This window comes from Platalea leucorodia (genome assembly GCF_965183815.1).
Source record: "Platalea leucorodia genome assembly, chromosome: 1".
Lineage (NCBI taxonomy): Eukaryota > Metazoa > Chordata > Aves > Pelecaniformes > Threskiornithidae > Platalea > Platalea leucorodia.
This window is the reverse complement of record NC_138823.1, coordinates 115,746,172-115,764,487: the sequence shown is the minus strand read 5'-3', so window position 1 is coordinate 115,764,487 and position 18,316 is coordinate 115,746,172. Positions and strand designations below refer to the sequence as shown.

Here is an 18,316-nt window from a genome sequence, read left to right as displayed (position 1 = left end):
CCAAATGTTCCACTTTAACACTTTGATCCACCCCCCCACCCCCCTGCTGCTTCATTTCAGGGCCCCTTCTCCCCTCTCGCATTATAAAATGTGCTTGCTTATCTCCAGGGAGTCCTGTCATCTCCTTATGGTTCAGCTCCCTCATGCACAAGGATAACATTTAAGGGTTGTGGGTTCTTTTTAATGGAAATACTTTAAAAGTCATTAGCTGCTGTGCCTTGCAAGATAGCTAAATATTATTGCATGACATTCCCCCTCCCTTGCTAGCTAGTTCAGAAAACTCAGCCCGAAATCTCCCCCCTCCACAGGCTCCCAAATCCCCACTCTTCTCCCTCACCCAGCACATCCCAGATACCCCTTCTGCAGTGCCAGCAGCGTGAAACACAAGGCTCGAGCTTTGCTGGGCAGGTATATTTCAGCACTGAATAAATTTCACATTTGTTACAGGTGATCTGCAGGACTACTGCAACTCTGAAATCCTTTTTCCAGCACTCGAGTGCCAGGCTTGTGAAGCTGGATGCCCTGCAAGCAGTTTCAGGAGCAACTCAAGCACCGGGGGTCTCAGTGATGCTCCTGCCTGCCGGGTGAGGAGGGAAAACTGGAAATCATTTACGCTGGAAACCAGGATGGAAGTCTGATAGCACACGAGTCAGGTTGGAAGTCAAGAGAGGCGCTGTCTAAGCCAGGAGAAAAGCACAAGGAAACAGCTGAAACAATTGTTTTTTTAAGGAAGCGTTCATTTTAAAGTATCTTAATAATTTCCATAATATATTAATTAGCACCAAATTAAGTTCTTTGAGTTCTTTTCAGTATGCAGTTTAAAATGAGATTGTGTATCTTTAATGTACAGAGGGGAGAATCTATTTTGGCTTCGCTGAACAATTATGGACTTTTCACAACTGAAAGTCTATATTAGATTAAATCCAGGAAATCTGGATATTGAATTTTAAACCCATTCATTTACATTGATTCAATAATAAAAAGATGCCATCAGGATAACCTTTCAAGGCACAGCCATACCCTTCCCATTAAAGTTGTCTAAATTAATTTCTTACGGTGCTGCTGAAATATTTTGTATCATCTTCCCCAATCGCATAGCGCCTCCGAGACATTTTAAGCCCCTTTTCCTCAAGTGTCTATGGACACGCAGGGCAAAGTACAGCGTTATTTCAGCTCTCTAGATAATGAAGAAACCAAGGCTGAAGTTACAACTACACTGGCCACCGTACGAAGCGGGAAAGAACATGGATGGAGACCACACAGCTGGCGCTCATGTGAGTGAGCAGGCTTGGGTTGGATAGACGTGGTTTTGAAGAGAAAAAAATTGCTAAGAAAACTCAGCGGTGGGAGAAACACGGCCAGTGACGCAGGAGTGGCTCCAGGCCACGGTACTCCTCTGGGGCCGCAGGGTCAGAGCGGGGCGGGCGCCTCCCCGCAGGGACCCTCTCCGCTGGCCTGTGCGGTGCTGTGGGGCTTTGGAGGAAAAACAGAGGGCACAGGCCAACACCAGCCCCCCTGCACAGCTACTCTAATACAGCAGAGCTGGGCTTACCTTCAGGGCCTGTCCCAGCAGCACCCTGAAAATTGTGCTTGGAGGGTCTCATGTATATACATTAGGGCCCAATTTCCATCTCACGCCACATCCCAAACAAAAGACCGGTCAGGCTGTCTCCTCCAGCTTACGTGCTTATTTCTCCTGCTTGGATTTTGTCCTGGTCTCTAGCACTCACCCTTCAGGCTGTTTATTTAATCCCAGTCTTTCACCTTCCTTTTTATCTCAAAAATACGTTCACTACCACACCATCCATCTCTGAGCCTAGAAAGTAAGTCAATTCACTCCTACCCACCAAAAAAAAATCCATATGCGATCTATGAGTCAACCTCTTCTCCTTCCCCTCCCCCCGCCAATATTTTAAAGCTGAGGTCCCCTGTATTTTTTATCTTCCCTTACAGCTTTCAGAAAAGAAGCTTCTCCAGGTTTGGGCAAGATTTGTCACCAGACACACAAGACCACATGGAGAAGCCTCCAGCTGTGATTCACTTCTCCATCTGCTCTCCCATCGCCATCCTTCCTCCGTTCCCAGTCCCTCTCTGCCCCACACTCCTCCAGCTCCCAGCATCCTTGCTCAGACATTTCTCTACCCTTCTCCTTAGGACCCTCCATGTTGCAGCTGTGTCCTAGACGTGCGTCACTTTGGGGAGCCCCCGTGCCATTCCTGCCTGTCTGTTGGCATGCTCCCGTGCATTTGCAATCTCTCACACATCCCCGACTCTTCAAGGCTCCTTCATGGGTCCTCGACTGTCCCAAGAGCAAAATAAATCTTTTTCCTTATGTTTTGAAGTGAAAAATGCGGTTACATGTAGCTCTGGTCACACCTCCCCTGCCTGTTACATCGCTGCCTTCCTGCTGCAGAGAGAAAGGAGTGACGGCGGGTCCCCAGCCTGGTGGGACAGGCTTATTTCTAAGCATAAAGCAAAGCATGGTGCTAGAAGCAGATGCACTACTCTCTCCCTCCCAGAGGTGACAGACAGGGAAAAGCACAGTGTGCGTCAGCTGCCCAGTACTGCCGCCCTGCGGGTCTCCACATACGCCTCTGTACCTCCCCGCAGGCGCAGGGCAGAAGGCAGGGAGGAGACCTAGCACAAGCGCTTCTCCTCCCGCACCTCCCTGAGCCAAGGGAGCACGTGGGTGGATGAGGACAGGGTGAGAAGTCCCTTTAAAGCAGCTGGGGAAACCTCACGTGCAAAGGGGAAGAATAGCACGACCAAAAAATTACTAGGAAAATGAATAATAGTCCTACAGTTGAAAGAATCAGGTGAAGGTTCCCCCAAGCGAAAGTACACAAGAGCACTGAGGTGCCCAGCCAGGCGCACACTGTGAGCGATCTTCGCGGGAGCAGGCCGATAACCTCAAGCAATAAGAGAAGGGGGGACATAATGTAACCACCCAGCTGCCAGGCAGCACCTCTTGTCTACCAGCGTGCCAAGGGGTGAAGGAGGTCTGAAGGGACGGTCTGGAGAAGGAGGAGCTCCCTTGAAGGCCACTTCATAAAAACTGGTGGGAAAATGCTTGGAGAGCTCGGTGCTGATGCTCTTTGTGTTATTTCTTCACACAAGGTTTGAGCAATATTGCAATTCAGGTCTGTGCACATTCCATTTAATTTTCTTTTTAAACAAGGTCTGTGCTTTCACACAGCTGATAAAGAGACACCTTTGGACGTTCCTCAGGCTGGGAACATCTCATCATGCAGGGTTACGAGATGGCCAGAAGGATGGGACATCAAAGGGTCACCCAGCCACATATTTCGTTAAGCGTACGTGTCATCTGTCGGTAGTCAGGATTAAGTCCTTTTAGCTACTTTGATTCTACGCAGGAGCTTTTTTACTTCCAGATATGGACGTAAAAATAACTTAAGACTTAAAAACCTAAAAAACAAAGAAACAAAACCCTCGTGTTATAACCTGCTGAGAAAAAGGGTCTGCTTGAATGCTTGCGTGTCCAAAGAAGGGCAATGAAGTTGGTGAAGGGTGTGGAGCACAAGTCTTATGAGGAGCGGCTGAGGGAGCTGGGGTCATTTAGTCTGGAGAAGAGGAGGCTGAGGGGAGACCTTATTGCTCTCTACAACTACCTGACAGGAGGCTGTAGCGAGGTGGGGGTCAGTCTCTTCTCCCAAGTAACAAGCAATAGGACGAGAGGAAATGGCCTCAAGCTGCGCCAGGGGAGGTTTAGGTTAGACATTAGGAAAAACTTCTTCACCAAAAGGGTAGTCAGGCACTGGAACAGGCTGCCAAGGGACGTGGTTGAGTCTCCATCCCTGGAGGTATTCAAAAGAAGGGCAGACATGGTGCTTGAGGACATGGTTTAGAGGTGGACTTGGCAGTGATAGGTTAACGGTTGGACTCAATGATCTTAATCCAACCTTAATGATACTATGATTCTATGAATGTACATGTCTTTATATTATAAACTGTCCTATATATGTGTGGCCTCTCATAGGAGGCACCTGATCGCAGAGTTGCAGCCTCCTGACGCGACTTATAACCGAGGCAGTAACTGGCAGCAGCCAACATGTTGCTGGGAACAGCGAAAGGATTGCAGCAACACCTCCATGAGGGCACCTGCCATTCCCTCGTACACGGTACGTTCTCAGTGGCTCCAATGTTATAAGCTGTCAAGCCTTATTATCTCCTAAAGTGTTTTAAGGGGGAGGGAGGAAACCCAACCCAAACCCATCTGAATGAGCAGAGGAGCCGGGCAGCGGCACAGGCTGGGGTACGAAGCCGAGGGCTCCGTCTGCAATTGCGGTCCTGCCCTGCTCTGCGGGACATGGGACACAACCCAGAGCTGCTGAGCGGCGGCGGCGAGAGCTCTGCAGATTCACAGTCGCCGCTGCACCTCTTCTGAGGATGAAAAAAGCTGCGGCAGGCTGTTTCCCACGAGAGCCCTGCTTCACAGTCAATGTGACTCCTCGCACAGGGGAGAACTTTGCGTTTTGCTTCCAAAAAAACAAATGAATGCACACCTCCTAAGAAGTTTTTCCCATCTAGAAACTTTGTATGAAAGTGTGAAATCTGGAAAGCCAAAGGCCAGGAAATGCCTGCATGGCTTTGCCTTGCTTCCTGCAGCCAAGTAAAAGCTCATAACCTAAATATGGGACATTTCCACCCAGTTTCTGAGTGCTTGAATTTATGACCTGACATGCCCCCACGGAACAGCAGCTGCTTCCCCAGGAGCTCTGCTTCCCATCGCATCCGGCTCCTGCCCGCGGCCAACGTGCTTCTTCAAGACACCAGTTTTAAAACCAAAAATCAACTCATTCTCAAAAGAAGGCATTAAGATGTCTAGGAAAACCTTGAAATCCCCTGGGCTGACCCTTTTCTGTCCTTTTCTAGGAATGCTGAACACCAATTCCTGCGACAGCTCAGGAGTGCCGAGACCAAGGCTGGTTACCTCGTGTGATCAAGCTTCCACCCCTGCTGCACCAGGATTCATTCAACCCACTGCTGCCACGACCCGGTTTTTGGAAGTTCATTTCCAGGACAGTTATTTAGTTGTGTTTGCTCCTCAGAGGTTTTTAGCAACTCTCCAAAATACTCCTCCTGTATCGCAACTCCTTTTTTTAGACCATTTGCAGCACTGCTTGGCACAACACTGCAAAGCCAAGTGACCAAATGGTCCTTTGCCAAATAAATCCTCCTAACAAGCCCACAGGACAAAGCAGAGGCTTTTCCCTGAAGCAAACAGGTCAGAGCAAGTAGGAAAGGAGAATAATTGGGCTGTGGATATTTTAAAAGCTTTCGCCACAGGGAGCAAAGAGGAGAGGCCAAACAGCAGACGTGCCCCCCTCAGCCTTGGCGAGCAGGGCACTGCTTTAAGCTTTTATTCCAGCAAGTATTAAAAGGTAGAAATCCAACTTGAAAACTCAACCGTGCCCCACCAGGAGCCGCCTCTCCTCTCAGAGGCTGCTAGGACGAGGACAGAGCTCCCCTCCAGAAGCCACCGCTGCGGGGCCTCACCAGCCGCAGGCACCACGGGCTGCGCATCAGCTGTCACCATGTCACCTGGCCAGGGAGGTCCAAGGCTGGCACATACACAGGTGAGCTGAATTGCCTTCCAGAAGTGACTATACTTAAGAAAAAAATAAGCCTGGACCAAATCAGTCTGTAGCCACTGGTAACATTACTTACGAGGCAGGACCCAGCCTCACAAAATCTGGACTCATGAGGGGAGCACAAAACATGCGAGGTGTACAGCCTGTACCAGGCCTTTTGCAAGCAAGACTCACTGTTTCCATGCCGCCTCCATTGGTGCTGCCAGGGCAATACAGCTACAGAAAGCTGAGCTAGCCTCACTTCTGCTATAAGCATCTTGAAATAAAATTGCTATTCAAGTTTGCTCCCACAGCAACCTCTTCAGCTTCTGAACCACCATAACATGACAAATGCTCTTGGAAACTCCAAAATCCAACAGGCTCACAAGCACCTCATCATCCTCCAAGGATGTGGCACACAAAAAGCAAAGCAAGCTTTTCAAAACCAGTGAAACCATCAAGCACTACTGATTCCCAGCATGAAGTAACCAGGCACATACCTTGTACTGATGCTCCACGCAAGGCAGAGCTCTACCTGTAGGTACCAAACTCCTCTATCCTCCTCCCTCTGACCCTGTAGGACACATCTGACTCCAGTCATTCACCAAATAATTGCCTTTCCAGAGCTCCCAGTGGGCTGGGCTAGGCTGAGCAACCTCCGGGCTACAGAGCAGCCTCATTAACCTTCCCTACAGCTCACACATGGGTTAAGGCTGACTCAGCTCATTTCTCCTGCTGGCAGCCCATGCTAATCGGCAACTCACGAGCCAAAGCAAGGGCCCCTCCTGCGACTGCAAACATTGCTGCTTGCAGACTACCGCCCACACAGGAGACTGCAGGTGCTCCTCTAGGCTTTGGGGCCTCTGCATTTATCTACACCCGCAGCAGACTAAATGGGGCCTGGCCCTCTCAAGTTTTATTTCTGGAGGTGTGAAGTCATTTCAGCTTCCAAACACGTCTATAGCGGGGAAACATTACCAAACACGAGTTGGTACAAGAGAGCGAGTGTGTTCTTGGGGATTTTACTGCCATTCTCCTCATGTGATATTCATTTGACCAAGGCAACTCTCTTGCATCCTCATCTATAGTTTGCAGTGGTCCAGTGAGAGTCGCTTGGGGAATTTGGTGCTGCACAAATTAAGGGGGGACAGCAAAATCATGCCTGCTGGAAAAGGACAAAGCAGCAGCAAGGATCCAGAACGAAGGCTGGAGCCAAGCTCTCCCGCTGGCTTCTTTAATGACCTGGGACAAATGCTTGCACCTCCCATTTTCAAGAGGGAATGCTGAGCAAGTAAAGATGCATTTTTGGTCTGATGCTCTGAACTCTTAAATCATTGACTTAACCACTTGAAACATCAATGAAGCCTCCTTCAGTTTCCAGGCTATTCCATCTTGCTCCAGTTTTCATTTTGCATATAGTCAGAAAAACTGTTTGAACTATTCAACAGTGTGTTTGCATGTGAATTTACTCAGTTGTTGCTACCTGAAAAGAAATGATATTTCAGAAAGTAAAAGTAATGACAATGCTATGGGAATATGATATTGGTTTGCTGTAAACCCCTCAGTTGCAACATCTCCTGTGATGTGGCACTGCTGTCAGGAGTAGTTTCCCCTTTATGGACCAATGAGTTGTGCCAGAGAGCTTTCCTTTCCACTCAGCAGCAAAAAGTGCTGTGTAGGCATCTGGAGCCAGAGCAGAAGGTGCTGGGCTACTGGGCAACTCAGCGCCTTTCACACTCAACCTATTTCTTTTGCAGATGCTGAATTGCTTTTTCCAGTCCCTACATGTTTCCCTTCTAGGTCACTGTTTATTAATTGCTACTTGAAAAATTTTATGTAGGTGGCAAATTGAATGCTCCATCCCCAGCAGTGTCATGGCAGCTTGCTGACTGAAGCCCTCCCCACCCAGGACATGCACAGAAACAAACCTCCTTAGAAGCAGACCCCATCCCTGCCATATGCACGATGACCATACGCTGTATTCAGACTCCCTGTTGTGGTGCCTGGACCAGGCTTATGCAGCATCGAAGCTCGGGAAAGTGATGCATAACTGCCTGGTCTTCCAGAGGAAGAAACTGAAAACCTCTAAAAAAAACGATGGGCAGAGGTCGGTGCAATACGTGCATCAGCCTTTGCAGAGATCATGTGAATGTGGGCTTGTCTATAGACCTCCCACCGTTGCATGACCTGTTTCTCCCCGATGCAGAGCCCTGCTCAGAACACCGACTCCTAGACAAAGACTCAGGGCTACATCTCCTCTTTGATGCCAGTTGCAGGGCCAGAGGACATGGGCTGTTCCTGCCAGATCACCAACAGGGAGCAAAGCAAAGGGCAGTGGAGAAGCGGACCAGGTTCTGCAGAGGGACAAGTCGGTGGCTTCCCAGCTCCTGAAGGCTAGTGTGCAGGAAAACAACAACACTGGATGCTGCGCACCAAACAAAAAGCCAAAGCCAAGCTCCAGGAAGCCCTTCTGGGGCAAAATGCACCCTGCCAGGAGCATCAGGAGAGAGGAAGGGAAGGACGAGAGGCACCCACATCCACATGGGGCTGTGGAGGAATGGGGCCTCTCCAGGCTGAGCCGGAGGGACCACTCAGGCCTCATTTCAGGTCATGTAGGGACCAGCTCCGGCAGCTTTTGCAGGTGCTGAACAGCATTTGTGACTTGCCAAGAATTTCCACGGTGTCTCTCTTTTTGGGGCCTCTCATTCCCTTAATTTAGAAGGAGGCAAAGGAAAATACCCATCACTGCCCCCCTCACCCTCACAGCAAAGCCCCGCTCGGCTGCATTTTAGCAAAGATCCTGTACAGTATTAAAAGTACACTTTATTTTCTGTACAATTCTCATCCACATCTGCAGGCATGGAAATGCCCACTGTGTCCCCAGAAAAAACTGCAGATTGCTCTGCTGCTGTGAGACGCCCCACAACTGTCCAGGAGAGGCACAAAGCCAGGGCCACCAAAATCAACTGCTGATACTTTCTAGGTGCGGGGAAGAGGGAGAGGGGGAGGCAGTCCTGCTCCGCCGCCGAGCCGCGAGCAAACAGAGCCTTCAGCTGCTCCCTGGGGAGCAGAAGAGGCGTCCTCAGGTTCACGTCATCGTTCGTGCTTAGCGTGGGAGTCGTTGCGTTCAACCGTCACCCCGTTCCCGTTCCGCGTCACCTCCTTCCTGTTCCAGTCCTTTTCCAGGTAAAATTCAGCGAGCACGGGGCAGTGGTCCGAAGCCACCCCACCCCAGGACCAGTTATCGGGGATCCATGGGTTTGTAAGACCTTCTCGCACAACAGCCCAGTGGCCTGCATGAAAAAAAATCACAGAGAAAAAGATAAGTAATATTGCCCAAATTTGACACATGCCACTAACCTAACTAAAGGTTACACGACCTCACTAAAAAGCAACTCTACCTGTGAAAACCTTTTTCAAGCTCCGACTGATCCAGATGTTATCCAGTGACTTGGATCCTTGGGGGTTTTTTGTGCTGATGTTGGTGAAGGTGCTGGAAGGGACCAGGTGATGGAACTTCTCCTTCCTCAGGATGTCATGGTCGCTGCTGTCTGGGGCCTGGTTAAAATCTCCGAGGATGATGACATCTTTTTCTCCTAGAAAACAGGAAAAATAGAAACTAATGGGAGGAACGGACATCCATCACTTAAGCAGAAGAGGGAGAGAGGATAAATGGGAGGAGGAAAAAGACAAATACTGAGTAGCAAAGCTGACTTTACTCTGAACTTCTGAAAGAAATGCTGTTTAAAGCCTTTTTCACTGGTTATTTAATTATGGCCATTCTCTTCATGACAATAAAAACCATCCAGTACACACTTCATGCTTGTTTTTAAGTATCATCTCACTTATATTGGCGTCCTTTGCTTGCCGTTCACTGATAGTGACATACTCAAAGACAAGCAGTTCTGATCTTAGAGGTTTTTAGACACCTGTGACTTTGTAAGCTTATTTTTTACTTTTTCTGCAAGAAACACATATTGGCTTTAACTTGTCCTGACATTGTCTTTTCATAGATTTGCTGTAAGAGTCAGGGACGCTTTTGTGAGGATCCCAGGAAGACACAGCCTTATGCTGGTATATACCAGAGTTCCAAAAGCACAGTGCTCGTTTTAACCCTCTGCATATAAGAAATCCCAAGGAACAAGCCCAAGGAGCAGCCTGCAAGCCTAATGGCAGAAGATGAGTTCACAAACCACACGGATACTCCCTGACTACAGCAGCTTTCCTTTGCCTGGCCGACTGAAGGGATACTGCTGAACTTGGGACGTCTTAGATTTTGTCTAGGGCTGAATTTTCAAAGAAACAAAGGGAATGACTTGAAACGCTCATCAAAAAATCCTGTCTTCATGTGAATAAAAAAATGACATCAATTACATTTTATTTCCAACCCTAATGAAGTGAGAAAAGAAACTCTGGACCCTAATTTCATACCCACAATGTGTGCTCTCCTAGCTCCACAGCTGCAGATGGAGACATCCCAGCTGTGCGCTGAGGTACGAGGACAATGCACATGTCCCAGGGCCCATCTCAAACCACTGCCAGAAATGTCGGGTAAGACAAACTCAAGAGTGCTGATAGCTGATCAGAGATGTTGCTGCGTTACAGCTTCGTCCTGGAGAAGAAGGAAGATGCCAAAAGGAGGCACAAATGCACCAAAAATTATCCCAAAGCTGACTTCAGAGAAGAGAACTATGAGAGCCTGTAAGCTTTTTCCTTCTTGGGATTGAAGTGTGGGAGGAGACGGGGTGGACGGACGGATAGCTCTACCATACCTAGTCCTCACGGATAAACCTCCTCGCTTTGTGCTGTTGCTGTAGGAGTAGCCAGCCAGGAGAGGGAGCGCAAGTTCAACAACAAAATCTATTCCACTCCTGTCTTGCACTGCATGAAAGATGAATTGGGAAAGGGCAGGAGAGCGGCGAGATTTGATAGTGTATGACTTACAAAAACTTCAAAACATGCTGCTTGCTAAGATGCAGAGGGGCGGCAAAAAGGTAGTGAAACAGTCTGCAGTTTCTCTACCCTTTGCAAGTCACAAAGCATATTGGAAATGACATGAGGTTTAAATATTATTTTATAAAGTGTTCATGACAGTGGCCTTCCCACCTTTAAAGGAAACAAAAAAACCCCCAAACCTGAACCTGAGCTATTTTAAGCTCCATCAGAACCCAAAGGAAAAATCAGTGCTTGTCCAATGGGACGATGGTGCTTGCTGGGAGCTGGCGGTTTTGCACGCGTCTCATCGCAAAAACCCGAGATCTCTCTCTTGGCAGGACCAGGAAGGCTGAAATGCGACTGTGCCGTCTCGATCCTTCAGGACTAATGCTTGCTTAATGGCCCAGGCAGCGCTCAGCTCCTTCCATGCTTTCAGCTCAGCCATATAAGTGGGGAAAGGCCATTACAGAAACCTCTGGAGCACATCCTTGGGGGATGGTGTTTAAAAATGACAGAGAGGCAGGGATCTTAACAGCAGTACCTCAGTCCTGCACAAAATATATTCCATTCCATTCCATTCCATTCTTAAAACACTCGCACTTCTTTTAGCAAATCCTTAAAAGCCTATTTCCCTTACATGAAAAATCTATGAAAAATACATACTCAAAAGTGAAAATTTTAACTGACTGCTCCATTCTGAACAGTGCAGAAATAGCAGAGGGTAAAAGACCCAGCACCTGGACGTGTGCTCGGAAGGAGGTAAGAAGTCAGGCTGCGGCATGCCCAGGAAGGGAGTCACTGTATTCTTCACCTGTTTAAAATTCTACATGCAGAATAACTAAGCATAAAATCATAATGCAGTGTAAAGTTGACAGACGGAATAGGGTGGGGCATGTCAAAGAAGCTGAAACCCAATTTGCCACCAGGGAGGGAAAGGATTGCTTCTGGTCCCCTCTCAGAGGAGCTGAGGAGCTTCTGGGGCTCCCTGTGACTGCAAATCCCCAGGGAAAAGGCCAGGCAGCCCTGCACTAAGCATGAAAAGCAGGAAACACCAACTTTCTAGATAGCCACCAACTTCATTTCCCCTTCACTCTCAGCCCTGCTCCTGCCTCTGCCAGCTCCTGCAACAGCAATGCCACGCACGGCGGTCTCGTCTCTTGTCTGCCTCCTGAGACCCTGCCAGGCATCAAGCAGAGGGAGGGAAGGAAGCAAACCTGCCTGGATCCTCCCGGGTGCGTGACTGCGCCTGATCGGTCGCCCCTGGGGCCCTCAGCCGAGGCAGGGAGTGGAGCCGCCACGGAGCAGCTGCAGCTCTCAGGGGCCTCAGGATCAGCCCCCACGGCTCTCGGCCAAACTTTGCAAAAGGTCTAAAAGGTCCCTTGCCCGTAATGATGGATGATAGCTGATCAAAAATTGCGGTCACGATGTTCACAGTTACAATCAGGTGGTGGGAGGTAAGAAAATGGAGATAACGCTACTGGTGCTGTGATGTGATTTTCCTCTTTTGGATGAGAAGAGAGTTTGAGACTGGCAGGGCTCACTCCTCCTCCTCAGGGCTGGGCAGCAGAGGCTGCCTGAGCCAGAGGCTCCTCAGCTGATGCGATCCGGTCCTCCTCCTCATCAGCAGCAGCAAGCGCTCCCTCACCAACCCAGCTCTTGCTGCCAAGGTCCCTCCCACAGACTACACTGTCCCACAAGGACCCAGAGCCTCCGTCTGGGTGGGACGCGGTGGCAGACAGCCTCCGGCAGACAGGCACGTGTCCCATTACCTCTGAGGGGTGCTCCCACGCTATCGCATTCAGACCCATCGGGCTCAAAGCAACCTTGCCCTTGTCAATGGAGAACTCTTTAGGTAAGGAAAAAGTCTGACCTGTTTCCAAATGCATCTTCAAATTCACTGAAGCACCAGCGACTTTTAGCAGTGCCTGCGGGTGGCTCTCGGCCAGCAAAGCAAAGCGCTGCCTTAACTCAGCCCTGTGCCGCAGCGGCTGAGCCCCGGTGTGTCAACGCAATCAGCCGAGGGACTTTCAGTGCCTGCAGAAAGTCTGCAGTGTTGAAATCTGCTTTCCTGCAGGAACCGGGAAACCCTCCTTTGCTTCCTGGCAGTCCAAAGAGATGCCTGCAGGACACTCTCCCTGACTTTCCCATGCCCCAAATGAGTCCCCTCATGAATTAAACAGACCCTTAAACCCCCAAGTCCTTCCTGGAGAGAGTAAGAAGCAGATGATGAGATGGATGTGATGGCACATCGGCCGCTAAGAGGCTCCCCACTGCCTCTCAAAAGTCTTCTAAGCCTAGTGCCCGATGCATTGGTAACCTGTGGAATATGGCGAAGCCGGACGGGAGAAGACGACTAAGCAAACACCCTGGGTCCAAGCACTACCAGCACATCCCAAATAGCATCTGTGTGCTGCCCCGGGACACCACACTGAAGAGGAACTGGTGGAGCTCTTGAGAGAAGGCAGAAGGGCTGCTGCAAATACTTAGCTATGAGCAGCCAACAGCCACCGCGTCTCTCCAGTACTGCTGAAGGGAAAGAAAGAGGGGGAAAAAGGAACCGGGGCCCACTGGTCTGATGGGAGAAATACGGGGACGCTAGTGCTCTGTATTACAGGAGGCTGTGGATAGTAACCAAATTTCCTCAGACGCTCACGTCTCTTCATAAGAATGAAAGATAACGGAGTAGGCGTCTGTTAGCAAAGTGGGAGCAGAAACTCAAATTTACTGCAGTACCCACAGACAAATCAGTTCTTGTTACCCATATTTTATGGATTGATTTGGAAGAAATTGAAGGATGGTGGTAATTTTAAGCATGACATTAATTTTGGCAGGGTAATTCAGTACTTCAAAGTAACACGTGCGCACTACCATTTGTTTAGGAAACAAGACCTACATCCCACAAGTTTGGAGGAATCTGAATCTCTTCTTTTGTGAAAGACTAAGCCAAGAACAAGCATGCTCCAGTGATGTGCCTGACATATGAAAATAAAAACATGACATAAAGAGAAGCCCTAACGCCGACAGTCTAAATTTAGATGCAGTGGAAATGCAACTCGGTTGACTTCGGAAGAGCTACACATTTATCTGTATCTCAGTTCAGCCTTTGGGGATTAAACAAACAATCCTTTTGTTTACCTTCATCCTTTCCAATTTCAAGGTACGTGGACAAATACTTAAATCAGTAGCACTTAAAAATAGCTCTGACTGACTTCTTGCAGCTCAAGAGGAAAAACAATAGAACATACATAAAAACTGCAAATACCTCGTGTTATACAAGAGGGATATTAATGCTTCCAAGTGACCAACCTTGATAAACTGAGCCAAGCTGAAAATCATCACGCATATAACCTTGTAGCCCTTTTGCATCTTTGTTAAGCAGTAAATGAAGGGCTAGATTTTTCTATTCCTATAACAAGATCAGCAACATTTAGAATCTGAAACGTGCTGTTCTGCTTCATAGAAAATTGAACTTAATTTTCAAGCTTCAAAGTAAGAAGCAAATTCTCAGAAATGAGGTAAAGAAATTCAGCTGCCTCTTACATTGCTCAAGTTCAGATCTAAATTCCGGTGTCCCTCATCCTGGTGTAAAACCAGAGCATCTTATTTGAAATCAACAAAATTATCCCGCATATTACACCCAGGTACGAAAGCAGGATTTGGTCTCTTTTCTCATTAGCAGCCATCTCCTGATTTGCATTGGGTTTTCCAAAGTGCTTCCCATTATCCAAAAAGTAAATATATAGAACCTATTTCTTTTGGGAAAAAGCCATTAAGCTTTGTTCTGATATCAGGTAGGTGTCATTTCCACAAAGCACTTACAATAGGGTCTTAACCCTGGTGTCTTGTCTTTTTTTTTTTTTTTTTTTTTTTTTTTCTGAACTTGCTCTTACACTAGCATAAAATCAGAATGAACTTCATTTGAAAAAATGGTGCCAAAGCCAGTAGGATCCCCTGTGCTCTTTGTGTTAATTAGGAAAGACTATAAGACAACGAGCAAGGGAAAAGCACATTTGCCATGCTATGCATCGTTCAAATACAAATACCGGTAAAGACAATCGCGAGGCTGATGAGGATATTTGTGAAACTCGCACTGAGACGCATTATTTTTTTTTTAAATTCCTTTTGATTAGATAAACTGGCCAGCGTGTGCATGATAGCCGGCAGAAAAAAACCCTGCCCTACCTTTCAGGGTCTCCTGCAAAGTCTGTGCAAAGGCTGCCAGTTTGTGGCTGTCGTGGTTCTTCCCGGTATTCTCTCCCGCCGAGGGCGACAAGGCCAGATGAAGGTTAACCAGCGTTAGATCATTCATCCCAACCTGGGGGAGGAAGGAGGAGAAATCAGTGCCAGGCAGACAGGGCACGGAAGGTCACGAAGCAAAACCACATGCTTGTTCCCAGTACTTTCGGTAGTAAATCTGGGTGACTGGGACTCACTTCACTATATACGTGGTGTGTTTCCGTTTGTCTTGGTTTTGGGAGGGAGACGAGGAAGGCATTCAGCAGCTTTGTCTGCAATAACGTGATACCCTCTCAGTTCTGGGGAAACTGGTTTGCATAAGCAAACAGCTTCTTTCCACCACGGCTGCAGAAAGAAGCCAGCTGCTTATGAAAATCAGTTTATGCAAAAACAGTCGTTAATAAGCTACAAATAATGTCGTGGTCATTACATGGGCTAATTACTACTCTCTTGTGATTAGCCCTGCCTGTCACAGAGACTAACCAAGAAACTTAAGGTACCTTGAAAGGAGCTGTTGGCTCCCTGCAATCTTCTGCTTACCTTCTGGGACTCACTTGGCACAAGTAATACTTATGCCTAATATTGACCTATTTACATTCTTAATTAATATTTATTATTATTAATAATTTAGTCATAATTATTTTATTAATGTTTCTTTGAAAGCATTACCAGAGATATCAAGTTCCCCAAACTGGACCCCTCCATCACAGCCTCTGCGGAGACGAGCTCTCTCTGCTTGTACGTTCACTCAAGCATATGTACAAGAACTGTTTCCAAAATGCATGATGTTCTTTTAGATGGGTTCAGCCTAGTGAAAAAGCTTCAAAATGGAAGCTCTGCAGTATGCCAGCAATATAAGATAGATCAGCCCGAGTCTCTCAGGAGCACTGTGCGTTCTCTCTCTCTCTCTATGCGTCTCCATTCTGCCTACATTTACCCCTCTCCACTCACAATTCGTGGCACTGACAAGAATCACAGCCCTGTGGCTGGCTGCTGCTGGATACGCACCTCATCCTTGCTGTGTTAATTTGGTAAAAGCAGAACAAGGTGACTGGTAACACTCTCGGTGGAGACACACTCTGTGACTCTGTCACACTCTCGGTGGCTGTGGATGCTACTGAAGATCCATTGACCCTCGTGTGCCCAAATGCTCCCTTGCAGCAGGATTTGCTCCCACAGGACCAAGGGAAAGGACTGACTCTGGTGATCTGCCATATGTATTAAGGCCCACTAAACACCTTTCTATAATCAAGCCGTGAGACAGTGCTCAAGTGATGAGATGGGTTAGAGCCCCATGCAAATTTTTACCTGTTAGAAGATTGCGTCTCTTTCCATCTTACTCAATTTTTTTTAATAAAAGCTAAACTCTGCAAGGGTCTCTTGGTGCAATGGCAGTTACCTTGAAATGTGCAAGATATGGGTGAGGATATGAGTGCTTCCCATTGCCGTTAGTCTGTGCACTCTCCTGAGATGAGGCATCTTTCAGTTCAATGCCAGCTGTTGTATCCCAGAGGAAGCCAGAATATTCAACTCCCTGGAATTAAAAAAAAAAAAAGAAAAAAGCTAGTAGTAAGAAGGTAAAACCAAAACATTCTGCCCAAACACAGCCCCCAAGATGAAACTTTCACCCGCAAGTTTGAGTACCACTGTTTCTGTTGGCAGCGGTTTACATCACTCCCAAAATTTGCAGAGGCGGTAAAAGATGATACAGGTTTATATCTGGGCTTGGCGCCTGCAGGAAGCCCAGCTCGCTGTGCACAAGCGTAAAGGAGAAACAGCATCCTAGGCTATCAGTAGGAGATAAAGAGAACAGGTGGAAACGCTTCTTTATCTCACCCCGGCCAAAACCCCCACCAGATGTGGGAGGAACGCCTCCCGGGCAGCTCCACTGACTTCACTGAAAACTGAGCGCACCAGACTAAAACCCATATTGCTCTGCTACCCACAGCCCCTCGCGTCTGTACGCTGGCTATCGGACACCCAGGTAACTTTAGCACTGCTCGGTCCAGCCAACAATTTAATAAGCTGTTTTATCTTACACAGGTGGAGCGCGTTCAGGACCGCCGCAGGGGTGAAAGATAAAGATGCTGCCTCTTGTGCAAGCGTTTGGGTTGATACAGTCCTCGTTTCCTCCGAGCCCAGGCAAGGCATCAGATTCTTCTGAGCGTGGTCAATAACGAGATAGTTTATTACCCATAGGAAAATAAGGACTGTTTGTCTAACCCTGAGCTCAGTGCCTTGTGGTCTCACCGGGCGACTGCTAGGGTTGTGGCAGACGATGCTGCGCACAGTTGCACCTTCTCCCCACGGCGTATGCCATCTCACAGATTTCTGTCGCCCGCAGGCTAAAAATATCCAGGCTCCTTGAGTCTCTTGGCATGAAATCTGGTCTAGACCTTTCAGCCCTGTCGATCTTCTCTGTCTCTTTTCCAGCTCCAATGTTTCGTGCTCAGCTCTCTCCTGCTTTCAGCTCTGTTTCTATCATCCTGCATAGGTTTTTTCAATTACTTTGGGAGATGGAGTTGCCATTTGCAGAAAGCTGCCCATCCCAGTCACACCAGCAGCGCTATCTAATTCAAAGCCTGTCAGCCTCTCCTCCCATCACCCAGACGCCATTTTCCTTGGTATCATGCAAACCCACTTCCCTTAGCAAATGGTAGTTAAATCCATCGCAAGGAAGAGTTTTTTCCATTTCAGCTGCAATAAACAAGTGCTATCTGCTCTGCTGACTTCCCATGAGCCTTGAAAGAGAGTATTAAGGTTGGCTAAAATCCTTTGGTAGCTCCTTTAGATAACTCACCTTTAAAATACTGACAAAATCATTCCACCAGTCGGAAGTCTGAGGTCTGAAAACTGCTACAGGAAAAGATGTGGAAGAATAAATTGCTGTCAACAGCTGTTCGCTATTCCCTGGCTCCAGATTGCACATCAACATGGTTGTCAAAAGCCATTGCTTGGTTGAAGGCCAAATATCTGTGACGTGTGGAAGCACGAGCCTGAAGTACCATCCACCGTTTTGCATTATTTAGCCCTGTAGAGCATCCCAAGATCAGCTTGTGCCGAAGATGCTCTGTGCTCAGGGTGACACTGCCTTACTTCACTGTACTGCACTTCTGTACACAATGTTCAAACCTGATGGACCCATTAACTAACCCGAGGGGTAGAGCAGACTTTTTGGCTTAGCGGAGGGCTCTCCAGCGCAGCCAGATTTCTGTTAAAGCAGGTAAAAGGAAGAGTCAGTGGATACCATTTCTATTCTTAGCTTGGCCACGGACTTTTCCCATAATTTTGGGAACCATTCGTCCTTACATCCTTACCAGTAAAACAAGGTAGATAATGATTTTTAATTACTAAGCCCATAGTCAAAACTTTCATTATTATCTTTGGAAATACAGCTCAGGAAAAAATAGACTAAAAACTCTGAATTCAACATAGAAACTCTGAGACAATTATTAATAATTCTTGGAAAAAAAGAAAAAGCAGAGGGAACAACTTTGCACAACTTTTAAAATTCAGTGTTTTATTTTAATGATCTGGCCTAACAAGAGATCCCA

The 18,316-nt window shown here is 47.7% G+C and overlaps 1 protein-coding gene across 1 annotated transcript in view; it reads right to left on the bottom strand.

The window, feature by feature from the left end:
- Positions 1-8,408: 8,408 nt before the first annotated feature.
- Positions 8,409-18,316, bottom strand: part of EEPD1 (endonuclease/exonuclease/phosphatase family domain containing 1) — a 67,290-nt gene continuing 57,382 nt past the window's right edge. The window contains exons 4-7 of the mRNA XM_082304070.1: positions 16,162-16,296; positions 14,709-14,841; positions 8,993-9,187; positions 8,409-8,884 (exon numbers count right to left, since the gene is read on the bottom strand). Of these exons, the coding sequence (XP_082160196.1) occupies positions 8,685-8,884; positions 8,993-9,187; positions 14,709-14,841; positions 16,162-16,296 (663 nt within the window). The 3' untranslated portion in view covers positions 8,409-8,684. The remainder of the gene's footprint in view (positions 8,885-8,992; positions 9,188-14,708; positions 14,842-16,161; positions 16,297-18,316) is intronic.